This window comes from Triturus cristatus, chromosome 2_2 (genome assembly GCF_964204655.1).
Source record: "Triturus cristatus chromosome 2_2, aTriCri1.1, whole genome shotgun sequence".
NCBI lineage: Eukaryota > Metazoa > Chordata > Amphibia > Caudata > Salamandridae > Triturus > Triturus cristatus.
In genome coordinates this window covers 946,451,563-946,475,748 of record NC_140582.1, presented here as the reverse complement: position 1 = coordinate 946,475,748, position 24,186 = coordinate 946,451,563, and the positions used below count along the sequence as shown (strand labels likewise).

The 24,186-nt window shown below is 47.7% G+C and overlaps 1 protein-coding gene across 1 annotated transcript in view; it reads right to left on the bottom strand.

Moving 5' to 3' along the window:
- Nucleotides 1–24,186, bottom strand: part of ADGRA3 (adhesion G protein-coupled receptor A3) — a 399,594-nt gene that overhangs the window by 123,696 nt on the left and 251,712 nt on the right. Inside the window, exon 10 of the mRNA XM_085642355.1 lies at nucleotides 12,683–12,832. Within this exon, the coding sequence (XP_085498481.1) occupies nucleotides 12,683–12,832 (150 nt within the window). The remainder of the gene's footprint in view (nucleotides 1–12,682; nucleotides 12,833–24,186) is intronic.

Below are 24,186 nucleotides of genomic sequence, written 5' to 3'. Positions count from 1 at the left end.
GCCCGGCCAGTAAGGCTGGGGCCCAATGCAGTTGTCATCTTCTAGCTTCTGATGCAGGGTGTCTTCTTTCTTGTTAAGTGGTTGCAGATCTGAAGGTCAGGTCTGGGGGAGCGACCTAAATACTAAATTTAGGAGGCTTTTAGGGGAGTAGCAGGTAGGTCCAATGGGCACCGTATCTGGGCTGACTACACCCCCTAGTATAGCAGCTTCCAGTGGGAGGGGACATAGACCTAGCCCTGATTGGAGTGGTCCCCTCATCTTCAGGATGGTGGGGACTGAAAGAGGCGATACACCTCACTTCCCCCACTTTAGGGGTGGGGTTGGCAGAGGAGGGCACACCTCCCATCTTTTTTAAATTTGCAGCCAGTGTTTGTGCCCAAAGATGGTGGTGTAAACCAGTGGCTGCCCTCTGCTGCTAGCAGCAGAGGCTGTGGGTCGCCTTACAAAGGTGACAGGCCTTTGAAGCTTTCCCTCTTCGAGCACTGGCCCATCCTGGGAGCATGACACCTCTACCCAGGATGTGCATTGTTTCTGGTCCCAGAAGCAGGGACTCTCTACACAGAGGTCCGGAAATATGTCTGGAGGTGGTTGGCTGCCTTCAGCTGGTCAGAGACCCCACTGGGGTTGGTAAGGATTCAGAGGGCATCTCAGAGGTTCCCTTAAGGTACATGGTACAATAAATCCCACACTGGCATCAGTATGGATGTATTGAAAGGAGTTGTTTGGTACCAAACACTCCGGTAATCAGTGAAGCCATCATGATGCTGTGGAACTCGAGTTGTCGAGTTCCCAGCCCATGTGCACTTCATGGCGTCACTGGCACTTACATATGAAAATGGTGTCCAATATTGTAGGGGCATATCCACTCAGGCAGATATGCCCTCGCCTGTAGTATATTGCACCCTGCCTCAGGACTGTGAAGCCTACTAGATGGGTGGCTTACCTATGCTGTCAGCAGAGCTAGCTGACATGGCATCTAGGCATTGTGCCTGGTCTACTTTGTCATTCCCCCCTCTCACAGGTGCATGCAGGCTGAAAGGGTCCCAGTGATCCCAGTGAGAGGGTCCCAAGGGATCCTTTTCAGCTCTCATGCCCTAGGAACCCAGGGTACCATTAACTAGGCACATACAAGGGGCAAGAGGGGAAGGAGCACTGGCACAGGGGACCTCGTTGGCAGGGAACCTGTGCACAACATTTGAAACCATATCAGACCAGGCAAAAAGTGGGGCCTAACCATGCAAAAGAGGCATTTGCTCACAAGCAGTACTTACAGTTTTGGTGCCTGAATCAAATAAAATGGCATTTCATGCTTCACTTTAGTAAGACCTTTATCACTGAAAACCCCAACAACATTTTAAGTATAGTTTTCAGATCTAGCCAATTCTTCTATGTTTTCTATGCTCAATCTCTAATTCAATGACTTAGTGCAGAATTTTGCTCATCTACACAAGTGAATGTAGTCTCAAACTTATCCTAGGCCAAGGGCAAATGTTCGTAACTCATAGCTGCCAAGTTTTCAGATTTCTTGTGTGTGACATTCCTGTGGTTCAGTTTGCCTATCAGGGACATTCTACTGCCAAATGTGTGATGCTTTAAGTGACATTTTCTGGCAGGTAAAACAAAGCAGAAACTAGTATTTTAGTGCCTCTGAGTTTTTTACTATAGTACCTAGACATTAACATATCAGTCGAAGCAAAGCCAACGAGAATCATAAAAATGCAATGAAAACATAGCATAATCAGTGTTAGAGGTTAGAAGTCATGCAAAACTACTTCCAGGCCAGTAAATAATGAAGAGAGAGACAAGCTGGCAGCCTTGTGTAGGAAACAAATAGTTTCTTACCTGTCGGTGTAGTTTTGCAGCTTGAAGACTTTCTGGATTCACTATGCTGTGCATTACTCATTCCACGGTCTAGTGGTTGGGTCCGGAATCGTAGTATTTTTTCTCTCTTTTTTTTATTCGTGGCCCAGGTTGGCGTCGACGTCCCACCATTTGGTGTCCTCCTGTGATGCTCTTTCTCCAGAAGCTCCTACCTTTGAGCGCCATCTTCGGATTCTTTTTTTTCTTGTCTCGTGCTATTCTTTTTTTTTTTCTTCTAAGTCTTTTTCCATTTTTACTCCCTTTCCTCCTGTCTCATCTTTCTGGCGGAGGTGGGTGGGTTTGCTAGTGAATCCAGAAAGTCTTCAAGCTGCAAAACTACACCGACAGGTAAGAAACTATTTCTTTTGCAGCATAAATCTTTCTGGATTCACTATGCTGTGCATAGACTTTGTAGCAGTTTGCTATGTTTGTGGCGGCTGGGTGGAAGATGAGCGTTGGTTGTTGAATATATGTTGAAGCACTTTTTGTCCTACTTGTGCTTCCTTGTTCATGTGTATATCCACAAAGTAGTGCTAAGGGAACATGCGCACTGAAGCCCATGTTGCCGCCAGGCAAATGTCTTGGATGGGTGTGTTTGCCAGGAAAGCTATTGTTGCTCCCTTTTTTCTGGTAGAGTGAGCTTGTGCTGCTCCTTGTAGCTCTTGGCCTGCCTGCTTGTGGCAGAATTGGATTGTCTGTGCGATCCATCGTGCGATGGTGTTTTTAGTTACCGGTCTTCTCAAGAAACTGCTTGCGAAAGACACAAAGAATTGCTTTGTTTTCCTACAATCTTTAGTCCTTTCAATGTAATGAATCACTGCTCTTCTAGCGTCCAGAGTGTGCAGTACCCTCTCTGCGCTTGTGGATGGTGTTTGGAAGAAACTTGGTATCTGTATTGTCTGGCTTATGTGGAACTTTGACACCACCTTTGGCATGAAACGTGGGTCTGTTCTCATTACCACCCTGTCATTGTGAATTTGAATGTAGGGTTCTTGTAGTGTTAGCGCTTGCAATTCGCTCACACTGCGTAGCAAGGTGATTGCCACCAGAAAGGCTGTCATTATGGTGAGCATGTGTAGAGAGGCCTTGTGAATGGGTTCGAAAGGTGCCTTCATAAATTGCGTTAGAACTACATTGAAGTTCCATGCCGGCGGTGGCATTTCTTTTTGGGAGGGCGATTAGTTTGGCCCCCTCCAGGAATCTTTTTACCACCTGAGATGTAAAGAAACCTTTCCCTGTTTCTCCTCTTGTATACGCTACTATTGCTGCTAGGTGTACTCTTAGCGAGGTGTAGCTTAGGTTACTCTTTAGCAAGTGTGTTAGGTATCTTCGCACTGTTGATTCCCTGGTGATTCCCTTCTGGAGCTTTTCCCTGATGCACCATTGGGTGAACCTTTTCCATTTTGCAACATAACACTTCCGTGTGGTGGGTCTCCTTGCCTCCCGCAGCACCGCCAGCTTGCTCTCTGGGAGCTTTAGGTACGCAAACTCTAAGTCTTCAGGAGCCAAGCTGTTAGGCTGAGGCTCTCTGGTTCTGGGTGGAGCACCCTTCCGTTTTGCATCAAGAGCAGGACTCTTCTTTTTGGGAACTTGTGTGGTGGCCCCTGTGCCATTTCCACTAATTGTGAGAACCAGGACTGCCTGGCCCACTGTGGTGCTACCAGAATCAGCGTCATGTTGCTGGTTCTGCACTTGCTGAGCACCTTGTGCATCAGCGGTATCAGGGGAAAAGCGTAGGCAAATGTCCTCGACCAGCTTATCCATAGGGCATTTCCTTGGGATTGCTGACCTGGCTGTCTGGATGCGAAGTATTTGAGAAAAAGGGGGTGGTGATGGACAGAGTTTCTGAATGATGCAGAATACTCTTACCAAGTCAAGAGATCATGGTTATAATCCATCACCGTTTTTTAGCTCACTGCACCATCCCAGCTCAGAACCAGGCTACATGCAAATTAGTCTGTACCTGTCCCAGTGCATGATGGGAACAGGGCAAACCAAACTACCAAGCCAATTCTTATACTGGGAAGGAAACAAGCTTCCGGGGACCGGTTTCTGGCATCACAGCCTTCGTCGGCCCAGCTTGCCTGAATCCTGATGGTGCAATGAGCAAGGGACTCACGTCTGATCATACCCTCCCACACTGAGTGTGGATAAAATTGATTTGGGAAAAAGGGGGTGGTGATGGACAGAGTTTCTGAATGATGCAGAATACTCTTACCAAGTCAAGAGATCATGGTTATAATCCATCACCGTTTTTTAGCTCACTGCACCATCCCAGCTCAGAACCAGGCTACATGCAAATTAGTCTGTACCTGTCCCAGTGCATGATGGGAACAGGGCAAACCAAACTACCAAGCCAATTCTTATACTGGGAAGGAAACAAGCTTCCGGGGACCGGTTTCTGGCATCACAGCCTTCGTTGGCCCGGCTTGCCTGAATCCTGATGGTGCAATGAGCAAGGGACTCACGTCTGAGCATACCCTCCCACACTGAGTGTGGATAAAATCGATTTGGGAAAAAGGGGGTGGTGATGGACAGAGTTTCTGAATGATGCAGAATACTCTTACCAAGTCAAGAGATCATGGTTATAATCCATCACCGTTTTTTAGCTCACTGCACCATCCCAGCTCATAACCAGGCTACATGCAAATTAGTCTGTACCTGTCCCAGTGCATGATGGGAACAGGGCAAACCAAACTACCAAGCCAATTCTTATACTGGGAAGGAAACAAGCTTCCGGGGACCGGTTTCTGGCATCACAGCCTTCGTCGGCCCGGCTTGCCTGAATCCTGATGGTGCAATGAGCAAGGGACTCACGTCTGAGTATACCCTCCCACACTGAGTGTGGATAAAATCGATTTGGGAAAAAGGGGGTGGTGATGGACAGAGTTTCTGAATGGATGCGAAGTATTGGCATTCTGCATTCTGGTGTGTTGCAAACAGGTCTGTTTGTGGAGTCCGCCACTTTTTGAATAGCTTTTGCGTTTCCTGTGGATTTCGCTCCCACTCGTGGGATGCGGATGTCTGTCTGCTGAGTCCGACTGCTTCCACATTGTCCTTCCCTGGTAGATGTATCGCCAGGAGGTCTATTTGTAGTGGGATAGTCCATCTCCATATCTCCTGCGCTAGCTTTGATAGTGCCAATAATTGTGTTCCTCCCTGCTTGTTGATGTAGAACATCGTTGTGGAGTTGTCTGTTTGTATTAACACCCTTTGCCCGTACAGCTGTTTCTGGAAGGCTTTTAGGGCAAGGAACACGGTCTTTAGTTCTAGGTAGTTGATGTATTTGATCGCATCTGTTTGTGTCCACAAACTCCTCACTTTGAGCTGGTTCATGTGCGCTCCCCACCCCATTTGGGATGAGTCTGTTGTGATGGTCACTGTTGGAGTTGGTGGTGTAAATGGCTTCCCCCTTGTTATATTCTCTTTGTTCCACCACGCTATCTCCTCTTGCACTGCATGTGTTACAACCACTAGATCTTCCCAGCTCCCTGTTGCCTGTGAACATTGTTGTTGGAGCCATTCCTGGAATGGTCTCATGTGGAGTCGAATATTGGGGACTAGGTGTATGCAGGACGCCATCATCCCCATGAGCTTGCTCACTGTCTTCACTGTCAGAGCTTGCCCCTTCCGGTATTGACGTGTGCTCCTTTAGCAGGGAGAAGGTGCTCTTCTCGCAGGGGAACACCCTGCCTTGAATGGTGTTGATCTGTGCGGACAGAAAGATCTTCACCTGTTCTGGTTTTATCAAGGACTTTCCCCAATGTATCGAAAACCCTAGTTCTTTCAGTGTGTGCGTGACCCGCTGAGCATGTAGTTTGCATTGGTTGTAGGAGTTCGCCTTTACCAGCCAGTCGTCGAGGTAGGGATATACATGTATTCCCTGCCTCCGTAGATGCGCCGCTACCGCTGCTAGGCATTTTGTGAAGACCCTTGGTGCGGATTTCAGTCCAAAGGCTAGGGCCGTGAACTGGTAGTGGGCTTTGTTGATAGAAAACCTCAGTAGATGTTTGTGCTTTTGGTTCATGGGAATGTGTAGGTAGGCAACCTTGATGTCTATAGTGGACATAAAATCCCGGTCCCTTATTTGTGGTATAACGTCCTGTAGGGATGTCATTTTGAATTTTTGCAATTTTATATATTTGTTTAGGAACCGTAGGTCTAGGATGGGTCTTAACGTTTCATCCACTTTTGGTACGAGGAAGTAGTTGGAGTACACTCCCTTGTTTCTTTCCTTGTACGGCACTGTTTCTATCGCCTCCTTGTGGTGGAGTTCTTGTGCTTCCTGCAGGAGGAGCGAGAGATCTCTTGTTGAAAGCGTTTTGTTGGTTGGCCTCCTGTTTGGTGGTGTTTTTCCAGTTCTATACAGTTGCCGAACCGTATGATGTTGAGTATCCATTTGTCCGTTGTTATCTCCTTCCACTCCTGGAAGAAGTGTTTTAGCCTGCCTCCTACTGGTGTTACATGTTCGATGATTTCTCCTGTTTGTGTGTCTAATTGCTTTTTTAGTCTTTTGTTGTCCCGCCCCTCTAGAGATGTTGTCTGGGTGGGCACGTTTGGTACAGCGGAGTCACTTGGAGGCGGGTTGTTGTCCCCCTCTTCTCGTTTGTACCCGTCCGTTCGATTACCCCCAAAAGGACTGGCCCCTCGGTTGGTACTGCCAGCTTTGCTGTTGCTGACCTTGCTGCTGCGCCTTGTTGTTTCCTTGATAAGTCTGCTGGAAGGCCTGGTGCGATGCTCCCGGTTGGCTTCCTCCTCTGCCGCTCCAGTCTCCTTGAAGGTGTGCCCCTTCTCATCCCTCTGAACTGCAATGCTCCCATGGACCTTGCAGTTTCATTATCCTTTTTGAGTTGTGTCAGCTTCTTGTCCACTGGTGTCCCAAACAGATGTTCCCCGTTGAAGGGTGTTTTCAGAATATTGTTCTGGACTTCCGGTTTTAAACCTGAGATCCGCAGCCAGGCATGACTCCTCTCCTTTACTCCAATCATCATAAGCCTGCTGGATGTGTCTGAGGCATCCAGGGCCGACTTTAGGAAGGTGTTGGCCATGTTTTTGCCTTCCTCCACCAGGTGTGTTGCCCTCTGCTGGTATTGTTCTCGGAGATGTTTGAGCAGCTGCCCGACCTCCTCCCAATGTTGGTACGCGTGCCTTTTTATTAGGGCATTGAAGTTCGCAATGTGCATGTGAATCGCCGCATTCCTCTATACTTTCCTCCCCATGAGGTCTATTCTCTTACTATCCTTGTCTGGAGGTGTCCCTGAGTTCGTTGGAATGTTGCCCTCTTCCTGGTTGTTGACGTTAAAATGGAGTCAGCTGGCACGGATCCCTGGATATATGCTGGGTCCTTCGAGGAATACTTGTATTTTTTTCTCTGTTCTAGGGGTGACAGATCTGCAGGCTGCTGGCTCCTTGAAAGCTTCCCTGCCCTGGTCCAGCACACTTGGGAGCATGGGTAGGAATTGGCTCCTAGCTTGAGTGGGGAGCAGATTCTCCAAGAGGAAACAAACTTTTGGTTTCTCTTCCTCTAATTTAACCCCATATGTTGCTGCAGCGTTCTTGATGACCATGCTGTAGATGCCAATATAGTCTGTCGGTGAAGGCCTCGACGTATATGACTATGCCCGCCTCCGGGCTTTCGGCGTTGAGGTCCTGCCATTCCAGGTCCTGCGCCTCCGAGGAGGTCGAGCCCAAGTATGTTCGCGGATCGTCCTCGCCTTCTCCTTCGTAATAATACAGGCCCTCTTCGTCCTGTTGCTCTGCTGGTTCAGGAGATTTTGGCGTGTCGGCGGCGCCGAACTCCTCCTCGACTTCTGTTTCGACTACCGTCGAGAGCTTCGTAGGGATGGTGGTATCTGCTCGTCCGTTCGTCAAAGTCCTTTTTACTCTGGTGGATACTGTCTATTTCGGCCTCGAGCCTTCTCTTCTTCCTCTCCATTTTGGCCGCTTGTTCAGCGTAGAGAGTTTCGGTGCTTTTCTTCGAGGTCGTCGATGTTGACGTCGAAGTCGCCTTCAGCTCTTTTTCCTTCGGCGTCGAGCGCGGCTTTTCGGGACCGTGCTTCGACGACCTAGGCTTTTCTAGAGCTTTCGCCAGCTGGGAGTCCTTTTTGAAGGATCTGCTGGGCTGTTTGTCCATGGACGCAGCTGTGGTCGTCGAGTGCTTCGACACCAGTGCTCCTTTCGAGGACTTTGGCTCAGTTTTTCGAGAGTCTGTCGGGGCTTTAAGGGTCGACGTCTCTCTTACCTCCTTTGTCGACTTCTTATCGGTCTCTGCGACCGCGTAGTCCTGTGGTCCCTCGGCGATGTTGTCCTCTTCACTGCTGGAGAGGCCCAAGTCGCGGAGTGAGGGGGGTTGCTCTTGCCCCTGCATGGTGTAGTTTGCTATCCTCTGTCTCTCCCTCACTCTGAGGGTCTTGGGGGTGAGTGGCGAACAGGCATTGCAATCCTTGCTTTCGTGGTCGATTGGCAGGCAGAGGCTGCAGACTGGGTGCTGGTCCTTCTGCGCCTACTTGTGGTGGCAATTACGGCAAAATTTGTACGGGGTTTTGTCCATTCCTGTGCTCAGGGGGGCCCCTGTGTGCGCATTCTCCGTTGGACGTCGAAGTTCTTTATCTTGCTCACCCTCTTCGTCGTCCCGGCTCTGTGCTCCTGGTCGGGTGTTGAAAAGCTCCAACTTTTGGTGTTTTCTGCTTGATTTTCCTCTTCTCTTTTCCAAAAAACTCTGGAACTCCTCGGTGACGATCCAGACCCAACAGCGGAAAAAAGAATCTGAAGATGGCGCCCAAAGGTGGGAGCTTCCGGATGAAGCGCGCTGACGTCACGGGAGGACACCAAATGGTGGGACGTCGACGCCCACATGGGCCACGAAAAAAAAAAAAAAAAAATAAGAAGAGAAAAAATACTACGATTCTGGACCCAACCACTATACCGCGGAATGAATAATGCACAGCATAGTGAATCCAGAAAGATTTATGCTGCAAAACTGGGTTACTGGATGAGGGGGTGAAAACATACTCAAGGAGCAACCACAATTTCTGTCACGGTAGAACACAAGCAAATCCCAAATTACCCAGTTGTTAACCCACTGGTAGCATGGCACAAAGCAGTCAGGCTTTATTTAGAGGCAATGCTTGAACAATTTATGCAGCCCTTCAAAAATTAATAAAATGTAAACATAACACAAGAAAAACCCAACCAGTAGACACAGAGATATACAATTTTAGAACTTTAAGTAAAAATAGTGCCTAGAAGCACAAAGCGCCAACTATGATTATCTGGTCGCACCGGACCAGTGCAAAGCCATAAGTTGAGGCTGACTGTGATGGAGCACGGACCAGATACAGAGAGCAAGTTAGGCCCGCTGAACAAGTACCTTAAGTTCTGGTTGCGGACTGTCGCAAGATCCCGCATTGCGGATGCCATCGACTAGGGGTTTGCAATGCACAGTCGGGCGTGGAGGACGTGGAGCAGCAGCTTCAAGAAAGCAGTGGTGCTCAGATGCAAAGTTAGCAGAACATGTTAGAGGACCTCTCAGCCTTGTGAGAGAGGTGGGAGCAAGCTCCCAGGAACCCCCCTCAGAATGCAGTCAGTTACATGCTGGCTCTTCGGAACCAGATGCAAAGCTTCTGGGAAAAGGCGAAAGATAATCTTGAGGTAATTAAACTTTAGTTCAACCAGAACGCTACTCTGGTGGACTTTCAATCTAGCCAGAAGGTGTGAGTTATGGAACCCATGACGCTCAGATCTCTCCAAAACCATTGGATGGGTCCATATGAGGTGAAAGAGCAAAAGGGGGAGACCACCTACCCTACAGATTTCAGGACTCCTAGAAGCCCTTACATGTGCTCCACATAAACCGCCTCAAACATCACTCTGGGAGGTCCAGAGTCACCATGTTCTTGATGTCAGATAATAGAGTGGAAGATGAGAGTGAACCTCTCACTGACCTCCTATCTACCCACAAGTACGATGGTTCAGTAGAGGGTGTTGACCTCTCCCATACTCTGACCCTGAACGGCAGAATGACTATCACCAGTTATTGGAGTGTTTTCGTCTCTGTTCTCCCTCACTCCTGGGCTCACCACATTGATACTGGGGATGTATGCCTGTCAAAAACAAAATTAACAAAATATCAGATAAGGTGAGGGTCAGTATCAAGGAGGAAGTCTCCAAGATGCTGGTGTTAGGGCTGGTTGAACTCTCCAACAGGCCTTGGCCCAGCACAGTTGTGCTGGTACCAAAGGCTGCCCCAACGCAAGCCAACCCAGAGCTTAGGTTCTGAGTGGACTACCGAGGACTCTGTCACTAAAACGGTTGCTCACCCCCTCCCCATAGCTGATGAACTCACAGACAGACTGGGAGCTGTCAAGTTCCCCAGCAGCTTTGATCTCACATCAGGGTACAGGCAGATTTCTCTGACTGAGGGGGCAAAAGAGAGGTCAGCATTCTAGATTCAAGAGGGCCAATTCCAGTCCAGGATAATGCACTTAGGCATACAGAATGCCCCTGCATTCTGTAATTCCTACCTAGACAGCATTGTTCCACCTTGTCATTCCTACATAGACAGCATTGTTCCACCTTGTCTGCAGGTCGAGCAGAGCAGGAAAACTTTGAGCTACGAATCTGTGCCTAGACAAAATAACAGGAGATTGGGTCTGTCGCACCTGCAGTTGTTGATCAGTGAGTGATGCTGTTGCACCATCTAAGTGACCTGACAGGTCCGATCTCAGCTCTCAGTGTGTTTATTAAACAAATTAAGTTGTGCTAGGCCTGAGGTGTGGAAAATAAATAAAGTATGAATCACTTTTAAACTTGATTTTGGCTTATATTGTGGTCATAGCGACAAGTACAAGCCTGACTGCTTCTGGCAGGCAGCACAGCAAACAGAGAACAAAGCTGTTTTTTTTTTTTTTTTACATTATTTCAGCACCCCATAGGTTCGGAGGAGCTGCAATTTTGCGTGTCTACGGCAATTTAGTGTGGTGATGCAAACACCTACATAAAAATGTGTTAGTCGCCGTCTGGATGGAGGATAGCCGCCTTAAGCTGAACACAAACAAGACTGAGATACTCATCCTCGGGCCCAACCCCTCAGAATGGGACGACTCCTGGTGGCCCGTGTCGCTGGGGACTCCCCCGGCACCCACCAAGCACACACGCAACCTGAGAGGCATCCTTGACTTGAAACTCACCATGACCAAACAAGTCAATGCTGCCTCCTCCACCTGCTTAAACACCCTCCATATGCTCCGCAAGATCTACAGATGGATCCCGACAGACACAAGGAAAACAGTCACCTAGGCCCTAGTCAGCAGCAGACTCGACTACGGAAACACCCTCTACGCCGGAGCCCCGACCAAGCTCATGAACAGACTACCTCTGCACGCCTGATCCTCGACGTTCCGTGCCGCGACCACATCATCCCCTACCTGAGGAACCTGCACTGGCTCCCAGTCGACAAAAGAATCTCCCCCCCCCCCCCCCCCCCCCCCCCAGCACCTTAAACCCTTGCGGGCATGTAGTGAGCTTTACAAATTATTTGATTGATTGATTAGTTTTTCCATGTTGTGTCAGGCTTGGCAGAGCTAGTTACAAATACAGTGCTTGTCATTCCATGGAATCAATGGACAAATTAAGGCAAAATCTAAACTTAGTTTGTTTTATGAAGAATGAGTTATTTGTAAAATATTTACATTCTCATATAAAACCATGACCTGCAGCAAAATATGAAAAAGTAATAAAAACTATGTCGAAAGAGTTACTTTGCTCACATGTTTTAAAAGAAACTAATTTTGCTCAAAAGCTGGAAATATCAAAATCAAAAAGATTTGTGGGGTTGTGGGGGGCAGTTGAGCACCATCAGAATGCCTCATTATAGACATTACAACAAATCTATTGTCGGTACACCCACATTTTCTATTTAAGCTTTAAATCCAAAAGTAAACCTGTCCTTTATCCCATGAACACAGTAACAACTACTTCATCTTACTGATAGCACCAAGCTGCATATCAGTCCCAAAGCGTACTGAAATTTCCATTCACCCACAGGCTTAATCACTCCTCCACAATTTCACCACCATTTTCTTACAAAATAACCTTTTCTCATTTTTCTTTCAAAACATTCTTTTTAAGGAAAAGTGCATTATCATCTGTCGATTAATGTGGAAACCCAATACGCTTAATTTTGTTTTCCTATGGTGAACATGAAATATTCACCGGATGTTTATTTTCAAAATTATTGTTGTTGCAGTTTGCCCCTAATGAAGGGTCTGTGACCTGAAATGCATTGGGTTTCCATGTGAAGATTCAGATAATTGCAATATTACAAATTGCGCAGGATAATGGAATTAAATGATGCTATACACACAAGCACATTAATAAAAAGATAAACCTTTCATTAAAACATTTTAGGGGAAAAAAAACATGAGAAAAGAATCTTTTATAAGAAAAAAGGGATGAAATTGTGAAAGTGTGAATGAGCCTACGGGAGAATGGAAATTTCCGTGCACCCTGGGACTGATATGCAGGTTAGGGCTATCAGCAAGCTGAAGTCATTATACGCATTCCCACTGAAAACACCCATAATGAAAAACTGGTATTACTTGGGTACCTTTCTGACCATTCACTAGATGAAGGGGATAAACAGCATCTGAATGTATAATCTGTTCTGCACTGAAAGTGTAAACGCTAGGTTTAAGAACATTAAACAAAGTTCAGGTCATGAAAAATGGGTTTTAGCCATGGTATAAGACTTGCAATAGTCAAAGATGAAATTAATACACAAACAACATGTGCCTTATAATTAGGCATGGTTTTAGATACATACCTCTTTATATTTTTCAACAAATCTTCCAAATTTTTCAATCATTTCAGCCACAAAAACCACATCCATTTTGTCCGAAAAATTTGTAGCCTCCACAGTGTATGCCAACAACTGTCTTGCTGTTGTCCCTGCACTGGTTAAGTTGAGTGGCATCTAGGGATAAAACATACAGATGCATTAAAAACTTTAGTTGGTTGGTAAAATAATCTGCAGAAAGAAGCGCTAAGAAAAAATGCCACCAGAAATACCGGAAGGCAACTTCAAATTCACAAAATCTAGCCACTGGATGCGTAACTATAGACCACAAAAATAAATAAATAAAAAAAATAAAAAAAAATCAAGCTATATGAACTCTGGGAAAAAGACACATATTGCCAAATTAAGGAATGTACAAAATGATGCAAGGCAGAATCACAGTAATGGAGAGTTACTCACCCAAAAAGTACACTGTATCATATACCAAACCATCTTGAGCAGTTGAAGATAGGCAGTGGAAAATTAAAAGTCAAACTCATGGTTACTACTCTTGTTCTTGTGGATTCACAAGTGGTTGAAATTGCATGAACCAGCAAGCAGGATCAGAAAAGCTTCTTTAAAAATAATTCTATGTCTTTAAACGATCACCAAACCCTTTGTTTGAGCTCCACAACCCGCTGGTTCATCACTAACTGCCACACCTAATGTCCCTCCAAGGCGTTGAAAGGATTGTTAAAAAGATAAAGGGCTAAGAGGGCCAACATCTTAAAAGTAATTTGGCATATTCAGTTGTACAGCTTTCTCTCCCTTTCAATTGTTTGGTAATCTGAATAAACATCTTTTAAGGCTAAGAGAAGAAGAACAGCATATGTCCAACTATGCTTTAAGCATTCAGGTTGTGTCTTCAGAAGACCAATACTATTACATTTGTTCTAGCAGCATAAGCATGAATAACCTAGAAGCCAAAGCTTCTCAAAGCATGTTTTTGAGATAAAAGACACTACCTGCCTTACAAAAACCTAACTTTGTTGTCTCACTGACTGAATGACAGACCACATTGTGCTATGAACAGATGAACAAAGCATCTGAAAAGGAGATATTTTCCAGGTAAAACTTCAGAGCACAGGAGACCATCTCAATTGTGCCATGTCTTTGCAACCAGGATATCCTTATTAGGATTTTCTTTATCAAAAATGCAGTGGTTGAGGTCATTATGTCCACAAGAACAGATAGTGTTCTAAGGAATTAAGACGCATATACATTTGCCCATACTGTATAACCTGCGCTCACCCTTGGGTTGCTTGGCACTGAACAGTCAGGCTTATCACAGAGGCAATGTGCTGAATCACGATAAACACCTTGAGCATCACAAAAGACACTTCACATGTGATGTATGTAGATACCGTTTGTATTCAACACAAATGATAGTCAACACAACATGAACATCATGTACCTCTTGGCATTAAGCACATTTGGAATTATTACCAGCAGTACTAGGCCCAACCGTGTTCAAATAACATCAACAATATGCACACTTGGGAAAGATTCTATTCTACACCCTGACATATCCCCGCCCAGCCCCACATATGACCCCCGCCCCCAGAACTCTTAAGAGGTGCAACATGTTGTCTACGCCAGACCCACCCTGTAACTCTTATAGTTCATGACCACATAGACGGTGCACCCCAGGTCAGAACAATATCAGAAATATGTACAAACACAGAATTATACCACTTTTTAGCAGCACCGCGGAACGAGACTACGCGGGGAAAACCAATGTCAAACCTAATGCTCTTCTGGCGAGACATCAACGAGTAAGGCAACACCGCCGGTCAGTGTTGTGAATCACAGGTGCTCCACAGACTGTCAATCCCACCCACACTCACACACTCACCTTGCACTGACAAGCCGTGCAACGGTAATATCAGGCAGGTCAGTACGGAACACACTTGTACACATATGCACTCAACACCCTAATGCTGTGCACGGATACCCAGCAGGTCAATTGATAACACACTGCAGACCCCATGGCCCCAAACTTCCATCTCACTATCCTACACCCCCATTGGAGATTACCCATCCTCACCCCGGGCACTAGGTCGCACACGGCCAAAGTCCCTCTTTATCAGGGTCCCAGGGAAGGAGGTGGTGGGTAGGTAGCAGGACTAATTAGCAGGCAGTGGTCAAAGGGCGTTTGGCAACCACTCGAGAAGTTCACCCACAGGATGCAGAGTTGGTCCGCCGTGCTGAGGGCCAAAAAGGGAACAATCAATTAATTAGAATGAAGCAGGGGGGCCTCTCTGAAGAAGACAGCACCAGGTACACATTGATCAGTCGCACCAAGGCAATCCGGGCACAAAGTCTGATGCGTGATGATACGAGCCGCACCAAACAAATCCGGTCACACACAACGAAGAGTTGCAATTTCCATACCTCCCTGGAAATGAGGCACAACATCCGGTGTGCATTGATAATGGTCACATAAGACTGTTCTGGTCACACAAATAGGTGTAAGTTGGGCAATACCCAACAAGGTAGAATGAGGCACTATTATGATTACACCCCCACCTCCGAGGGTCACAACCTGTAAATCAGACACCACACCCAATGAGCATGCAGTCGGTGTGTTGCACTAGAGAGATGTGGCACAATCGACAAAGTGGGCCATGCTGGATCCCGCAACTGGTGATTCCACTCACCAGCAAGACACTTATGTATGCCAAGGTCCCCACGAGGCGGGGCCTCATGTCTTCGATGCAGGCAAGACTTCGAAGCTCCGCACCAGGCAATCCGGTCTCCAGGCACAATTTTTAGTTTCACGCTCAAGCTGCGCCACCAGTTGGGATCCAGCAAACTATGTGGAAACTGGAGAGGGCACCACTCTCCAGGTGTCACAAGTAGATGGTGTGGGTCCCTCTTAGGAGATCTTTTATGTCCCTTAGACCTCCGAAAGAACAGGGAGCAAGTCCTTGGAGAGTACACTTCAGGGTGCCCATAGCATCAGGTAGTCGGCCCAGGCCGGTAACTATTCAGAAGGGTAGCTGGTTCATTTATATGGCAGCAATCTTCCTTGTGCACAGCAGATTCCTCTGGCAGTGTGCACCACGCAGTTCCAGGTTCTCCGGTCACACAGCTCCACAAGCATAGCTCTACACTGGAGTATGGCACCAGTAGTTATACTGTAGTGTACCTTTGAAGTTGGGAGCGGTTCAAAGAGTTGCCCTTTGAACCACAGATGTCTCTCTAAATTTCAGTCTTGTCTGCCATGAGGCCGTGGAATGCAGACCTTAATCTTTAGTGGGGCCATGATCTGGCTCAATAGGCCTAGTGTCAAAACCTCTTCCTCCAATCTATCCAGCCAGGCTCGCAAATGGCAGAGGTCTGTTGTTCCAGTTGCATGCCCAGTGTTTCATAGCGATCCCTCTGAAATGCCCAGATGTGCTCCCCAACCTCCAGTATGGACTAGAGTTAAGCACAAAGATGAACAAAGTTTTAGAGCAGAGAAATGCGCACTTTCTAGTAGTTGCATTTCTAGGCGTATCATGACAAAACTGTCACTGTGAATTCAATGATAAGAAACATTATGAGCCTGCTGTAGGAATCTGGCTCTGTATATACTATACCAAAAAGGGATATAGTATGCACAGAGTCCAGGTGAGCCCCAAAGGTAGGCAGAGGTAAAAGTAGATAGCATCTTGTGGGCGAGCAGTAAGGCTTCATCAGAGGGTTATGCTAAGCATTTGTTGTACACACTCAATCAGCAAATGATGTCACACACTTTAACATTGAACTCTGACCAATTTGATTTGTATAAAAGGAATATGCTACTTACCAGTATGCATCTGTTCCTGGCATGTAGAGCTGCAGATCTACACACTTTTGCATAGATCGCCATCTGGTGTTGGGCCCGGATGTTTGCAGTTTGTTTTTCCTCTTGGAAAGTCTTTGGAAGTCACAAGGTCGGTGACTGATCCTTTGGATCGTATTGCGCATGGGCTTCGGCTCCATCCTCAGATTGTTTTTCGCCAGCAGGGAAAGATGGAGCGTAGTAACAACAGTGAAGAAACCCATGTGTGTTGTATCTAAATAAGATAGACTGGAACAGATACAGGTAGCCGGGTGGGCGTGTGTAGATCTGCAGCTCTACATGCCAAGAACAGATGCATCCTGGTAAGTAGCATATTCCGTTCGAGGCATATGAGCTGCAGATTACACACTTTTGCATAGACTATATAGCAGTTCCCAACCTTAGCGGCGACCACCGGTATCTGTTGCAGTAGTTTGAAATAGTGTTTTTAGTACAGCCTGGCCCACACTAGCTTGTTGCTTGGTTTGCACATCTACACAATAGTGTTTAGTGAAAGTGTGCGGTGTTGACCATGTAGCTGCTTTGCAGATATCATCTAGTGGGATGTTCCCTAGAAAAGCCATGGAAGCCCCTTTCTTCCGTGTAGAATGGGCTTTAGGCGGAACGGAAAGCATTCGTTTTGCTTTGTGGTAGCAAATCTGGATGCATTTTACAATCCACCTAGCTATCCCTGATTTTGAGATGGGGTTGCCCTTGTGTGGTGGAGAGAAAGAGACAAACAGTTGTTTGGTCTTTCTGAAAGGCTGTGTCCTTTGGATATAGTAAAGTAAGGCTAGTTTGACATCTAGCGTGTGCAGAGCCCTTTCTGCAACGGTCTGAGGTTGCGAGAAAAATACTGGTAATTCTACAGATTGGTTTAGGTGAAAAGGGGAAATGACTTTAGGTAGGAATTTTGGGTTGGTACGGAGAACAACCTTGTTCTGGTGCATTTGAAGAAAAGGTTCTTGTATGGTAAGTGCTTGTATCTCACTGACCCTTCTAAGGGAAGTGATGGCTACAAGGAAAGCTGTCTTCCATGTGAGGAATTGCAGTTCGCATTTATGCAAAGGTTCGAAGGGAGGCCCCATCAGCCTTGTGAGCACGATATTTAAGTTCCACACAGGTGAGGGTGGTACTCTGAGGGGAATTATTCTTTTGAGGCCATCCATGAAGGCTTTAATGGCAGGTACTCTGAAAAGTGATAGGTGCTGCCTGTTTTGTAATTAAGCTGCAATTGCTGCGAGGTGTAGCCGAATGGAGGTATAGGCTAGATTACACCTTTGTAGGTGGAGTAAGTAGCGTATGATATGTTGTATAGACACGCCTAGAGGATTGATTGTGTTGTTATGGCAATACACAACAAATCTTTTCCACTTGGCAGCGTAGCAGGCTCTAGTGGTAGGGCGTCTAGCTTCTTTGATGACGTTCATACAGTCAGGGGGGAAGGTTTAGGTACCCGAATTCTAGGATTTCAGGAGCCAGATCGCAAGGTTGAGCTGCACTGGGTCCGGGTGCCTGATCTCTCCATGGTTCTGGGTTAGGAGGCATGGTGAGAGGTGTAGCTTTTGGTGTGGTACTACCGAGAGTTCCAGCAGCGTGGTGTACCACGGTTGTCTGGCCCACGTTGGAGCTACTAGGATCAGTGCGAGGGAGTGCTGTTGTAGCTTTCGGACCACTAATGGAATGAGTGGGAGAGGCGGAAAAGCGTACGCAAATTTGCCTGACCAGTTCATCCACATTGCATTTCCTTTGGACAATGGGTGTGGGTATCTGGCGGCGAAGCTTGGGCATTTTGTGTTTTCGTGGGTGGCGAAGAGGTCTATCTGTGGATGCCCCCACATTTGAAAGAACGGATGAAGAACCTGTGGGTGAAGTTCTCACTCGTGGATCTGTTGTGTCTATCTGCTGAGCAGATCTGCCACGGTGTTTGGGACATGTTGAGCTAGGAGAAAGATTTTGTGGGGAATTGCCCATCTCCATATGCTCTGTGCTAATTGAGAGAGCTGTGGAGAGTGTGTGCCGCCTTGTTTTTGAATATAATACATGGCCGTCATGTTGTCTGTGCGAATGAGGACTGCCTTGCCTGAAATCCGTGGTTGAAAGGATTCCAGGGCTAGAAAGATAGCTAGCAACTCCAGATGGTTGATATGGAGTAACTTTGTTGCGGCGTCCATGTGCCCTGCACTGTGAGGTGTAATAGATGAGCTCCCCAGCCGGAGAGTGATGCGTCCTTTGTTAGTTTTATTTGGGGAACCGGGTCCAGGAACGGTCGACCTTTGGAAAGGTTCCACCACTGCAGAGAGCGATGGCTGCGACCGTCTACCAACACCAGATCTGTCAGTTGCCCCTGGGCCTGGTTCCATTGGTGCGCTAATCACTCTTGGAGTGGACGCATCTGGAGTCTTGCGTGAGGCACTATGAAAATGCAAGAGGCCATCATCACTATCAGTTGCATAAAAACTCGTACTGGAAGGGAGTGTTGAAGTACAAATTTTTGTCGTAAAGCCTGAATGCTTGCAATCCTGGCCGGATTGGGGTAGGCTGTTGCTTTTGAGGTGTCTATGGTGGCACCGAGGTATTGTTTTATGTGGGATGGTGTTAGCTGGGACTTTTGTTGGTTCACCGTGAAGCCTAGTTGGTGAAGTAGTTGGATTGTGGTGGCGGTGTGGTGTACACATTGGTTGTATGAAGTGGCTTTTATCAGCCAATCGTCCAAGTATGGGAAGACGTGCATGTGCTGTCTTCTGAGGTGTGCTGCCACCACTGCTAGGCACTAGGTGAATACCCGTGGTGCTGTTGTGACTCCGAACGGGAGCACTTTGAATTGGTAGTGTTGTCCGTCCACTACAAATCTGGGGTACTTTCTGTGAGCATGATGTACTGGAATGTGGAAGTATGCGTCTTTCAAGTCCAGTGTGGTGAGAAAGTCATTCTGGGAGAGGAGCGGAAGTACCTGCTGAAGCGTTACCATGTGAAAATGGTCTGAGTGTATGTATGTGTTTAGGGGCCGGAGATCTAGAATAGGTCGTAGAGTCTCGTCCCTTTTTGGTATTAGGAAATATAGGGAGTAAACCCCAAAATTTTGTTGATTGACAGGAACGTGTTCTATTGCCTGTTTTTGTAGGAGGGAGATTACCTCCTGCTTTAGCAATGTGGAATGTTCTTGTGACATTGGGCGTTGCCTGGGTGGAATGTTTGGGGGGGGTAGATGTTAATTCCAGGCAGTATCCTGACTGAATTATTTGGGTCACCCATTTGTCTGAGGTGATGGTCTCCCAGACATGAAGGAAATTTGTGAGTCAGCCCCCGACTGGAGTGGAATGGTCTGGGGGGGGCGGGGGGAAATCATTGGGTAGTAGGTGTGGCAGAACGGGCGTTGTTTGTTTTGCCTCTGCTCTTGTTGTTGTTACCCCTTTAACCGCCTCTTTTTTGTAAAGGTGGTCTGAGTAGGGGACTTGTACGATGTGGACGCTGTGTCTGAGGAGTAGCCTCTGGATGCACTCCGAAACGATGAGCGGCGAAAGGAGCGTCTGGGCGGGTGAGACTGTAAGGCCCCCATGGATTTTGCTGTATCCGTGTCCTTTTTCATATTTTCTAAGGCCTCATCCACCTTTGGCCTGAATAGATGTTCCTGGTCAAAGGGATGGTTAAGGATAGAGGCTTGTACTTCTGGTTTAAACCCATATACTCTTAACCAAGCATGACGACGGAGAAGGACGCTGGTGTTAATAGCCCTGGAGGCTGTGTCTGCTGCATCTAGGGCACAACGTATAGAGGTGTTTGTGATTGTTTTACCCTCTTGAATCAACTCGTTGGCTTTACTTTTATATTTTTCAGGGAGATGTTGCATTATGCTCTCTAATTCGTCATAATGAGCCCTGTCATATCTGGCCAGCAGTGCCTGAGTGTTTGCTATACGCCATATGTTGGCAGCCTGGGATGCTGTGCATTTGCCTGAAGCATCTAGCAATTTTGATTCCTTGTCAGGTGGTGGTGCATCACCCAACGCTTGTGAGTTTGCCCTTTTACGTGCCGTAGAGACCACTAAGGAATCTGGTGGCGCTGGTCCTCTGATGTAAGAGGGATCTGAGGGAGCAGGTTTGTACTTCTTTTTGATACGTGGGTTAAGGAACCTGGCTCTAACTGGGTCTTTAAAAACTTCTGCCGCATGCTTTACCACCCCTTTGAGCATGGGCAGTATGGAGGTGGACCTCTGTGTAGTATCGAATGTGTCTAGGAGGAAATCTTCCTCCACAGGGTCATTATGCATGTCCACCCCATGATAATGTGCTGCTCTTTGCAGAAGATGGTTAAACCCTAGTGAATCTTCAGGTGGAGATGGTCTAGAGGGGTAAATATCGTCTTGTGGGACGTTGGGGATATCTGGTATATGGTAATCGTCCCATGGATCTGGAGATCCTGTAGGGGTGGGGTCTTGTGGCACATCCCCTGTATCATAATATGGGTCCCCATGATCATCATCGTCTGGAGATGGAGTAGGAGAATGATGAGGTGGGGGTGGAGAGGGTGGGGAAGGAGGTGGAGGTGGAGGAGAGGTAGCAGAGTCCTTCCTCTTTGGAGGTGGAGGCGGAACAGGCTTCTCCAAACATCTCTTCTTAGTAGAGAGCATCAAATGTCCAGTTTTCGCATCCTTGGTAAGAGTTTTTTGCAAGGGATCCGGTATAAGTAACTCTGGTGAGGTAATTTGGTCCGTCGGCGTCAAAGGCGTCGGGGCCGATGATTTTCTAGGTTTCTCCGTGCCGGTTTGTTTAGAACCTGGCTTGGGACCCTCCGGTCTCTTGGTCGGCGCTGAGATGTGCTTCGGCTTGAGAGTGTCGGTGCCGGTGGCCTTGTGTGGTTTGGTCGGCACCGAAAGTGGCGTCGGTGCTGAAGAGCTGGGTTTCGACCCAGAGGGCTTCGGTGCGGAGCTCGGTGTCGAGGTGGAGGCCGTCTTCTTTTTCGGTACCGAAGTGTGTTTCTCTGCACCGCTGACAGGCTGGCTAGAGCCCGAGCCGCCGGAAGGCTTACTTGGCTTCTACACCGGGCCCGAAGGTGGGGTGTGTGAAGCAGTGTCTCTGGTCTTGCCTAGGCCAGCAGGCGAAGGCGTGACCGAAGCCTTTTTGGGTGTCGGCGCGGTTGTGGGAGGGGGTAGATTGGTACTCACGACCCTCTGCACCGGGGTGATGTCCTCCACATCTGACTCGTCGGCCTCGGAAGCACTGACGAGGTCCTCTTTGGTACGATGATGTTCCGGATCGTCGATGTCGTCTCAAAAGATGTCGACTAGAATGGACGTCGAGGAGTGTGCCATGTTCCTTCTGGCTCTTCGGTCCCGAATAGTCTTTTTGGATCGGAAAGACTTACAGGCCGGACAGTCTCGAGCCTCGTGTTCCGGGGAGACGCAAAGGTTGCATACCTCATGAAGATCGGTGTGGGTAAATTTGAACCCACATTGAGGGCACTTTTTGAATGGAGTTCTTTCCATGAGCCGGGACCGGTGCCTGGGTAGGCCCGAAGGCCGCCGTCGACGACTGGAACCGAGGGTTTGTGTCGATGAGAAGCGCGTTGATTGAAGAGATCGTGATCGAAACAATACAGCGATTGGGGTGAGGATTGAGCGTCGATCGTCGAACTGGAAGCTGTTCGGAACCGGAGCGCGAAGATCACATCCGAGCCCGATGGCGGAAAAAAACAATCTGAGGATGGAGCCGAAGCCCATGCGCAATACGATCCAAAGGAGGAGTCACCGACCTCGTGACTTCCAAAGACTTTCCAAGAGGAAAAACAAACTGCAAACATCCGGGCCCAACACCAGATGGCGATCTATGCAAAAGTGTGTAATCTGCAGCTCATATGCCTCGAACATATTATTTAGTAGTATTTATTTTCTAGAACCAAGCAAGCCTGGCACAGGTAAGTGAAATTAATGCTTTGCAAAATCTTATCCAGTGTTTTACAATTGAATGCAGGTTCAAATGCAGTTGGTTGAAATACAGGTAAGTCAATATGTCGAATTTACTTTTCAGTTACTTTTCATATTACTTTTGTACGTTACTTTTTAGATTACTTTTAAAGTTACTTTTGCGAATTAGTGTGATATGCCTAGATATCACACGGAGACATCTCCTAGACAAAAGGTAAGTACATCAGTTTTTGTACAGTTGCAGTTTTTCAAGTTTTCATACGAACCAACTCCACACAATTTTCAAGGAAAAACAGTCAACATATTCCTATGGAGAAAAATGAAGTTAACGGTTTGCAGGTAAGTACTTGTTTGTTGGAGTTGGTATTCTGGGGATAGCACCAGGTTTTCCCCAGGGTCAAAGATGCACTCTTGAAACACCCTCAGCTGCACTAGGGCAGCCGGGTGCAGAGTGCTGAGGCCCAATGTTATGCAATGGGGGTACGGGGGCCTCCGGTTTGTGGCTGTTCAAGAGAATGCCACAAGGTTGTGGGAGCAAAGCTTCTGGTGTTAAACTCAGGGCAAAGGGGGATCCAAGTACACCGCAGCGGCGGCTGGGTGCAGGGTGCTGTTTTGGCATTGAGTGCCCTGTTTTCAATGGGGATTCTCCGGTTGCAACAAAGACCGCAGGCTTGGGTACGAAGATCTTCTGGAGGTGACCACCGGTTGGAGAGGTAAGTTGGGATGCCTGGGGATGTGGGACGTCGGGTGTAGGGGTGTCTTTAGGCGTCGGGTTCTCCTTACCAGCTCCGGTCGCGGTCGGGGGGGATCTTCTGGAAAGAGGCTGCAGGCTTTGACTGGAGATTTGAGACAGACCAGAGATCACCAGATCTCAGGTCAGGATCGCCAGGAATACCTCCTCGTGGTGTTGGGGCACTGAACTCGGGCCGTAGGTGCCGAGTGCAGAGTGGTGCAGACTCGCGGATTTGGCCACAGCCGGAGTCTGTGGGTGAGCAAATCCGGTGCTCACAGTAGACAAAGTTTTTTTGTGGAAGGAAGGGCAGGTCCTTCGGGTTCTTGAGGCTGCTGGCTGCAGGACACACCAGGATTTCGCAGGAGCAGGTTCAAGGAGGGGACATGCCGGTAGGGCTGGGACCAAGTCAGTGGGCGTCCTCCTCTTCTTAGCTTTGACACGGCTCTTCGGTCCTTCTTCCTCTTGTAGTTGTTTCTTGTCTGAGGAGACAAGGTTCGGGGTGCCCGCTAAATACTACATTTAGTGGCATTTCAGGTAAGTAAAGGTTGGGACCAATGGGTTCCTTCCCTAGAGTGGGTACACCCCCTATTATGTCACCCTTCAGTGGGAGGGGGCAAATGCTCACTCTGGTTGGCTGAGTCCCCCCTTCTGCAAGATGACAAATGGATAGTTGTGTTACACCTCGCCAAGGTGGGCACACCTCCCTTACTCACTTGATTTTCTCGCCGATTCTACCGCTCAAAGTGGGGGTCAGAACTGGTAAGGGCCTGTTGCTGTAAGCAGCAAAAGGCCTGGGGAAGCTCACAAAGGTGGCAAGCCTTTGAAGCTTCTCCTTCGTAGACCCTTACCCATTCTGGGGAGGCTTGGCACCTCATCCCAGGATGTGCATAGTTTCAGACCCCCGAGAGCAGCAGGCTCTCGAACTAGGGGTCCAGAAACATGTCTGGTGGTGGCAGCTGGCGAGCAGCCACTCAGCCTGGACACAAGTGTTAGGTCGTTTTTCAGGGGGTATCTCTAAGATGCCCTCT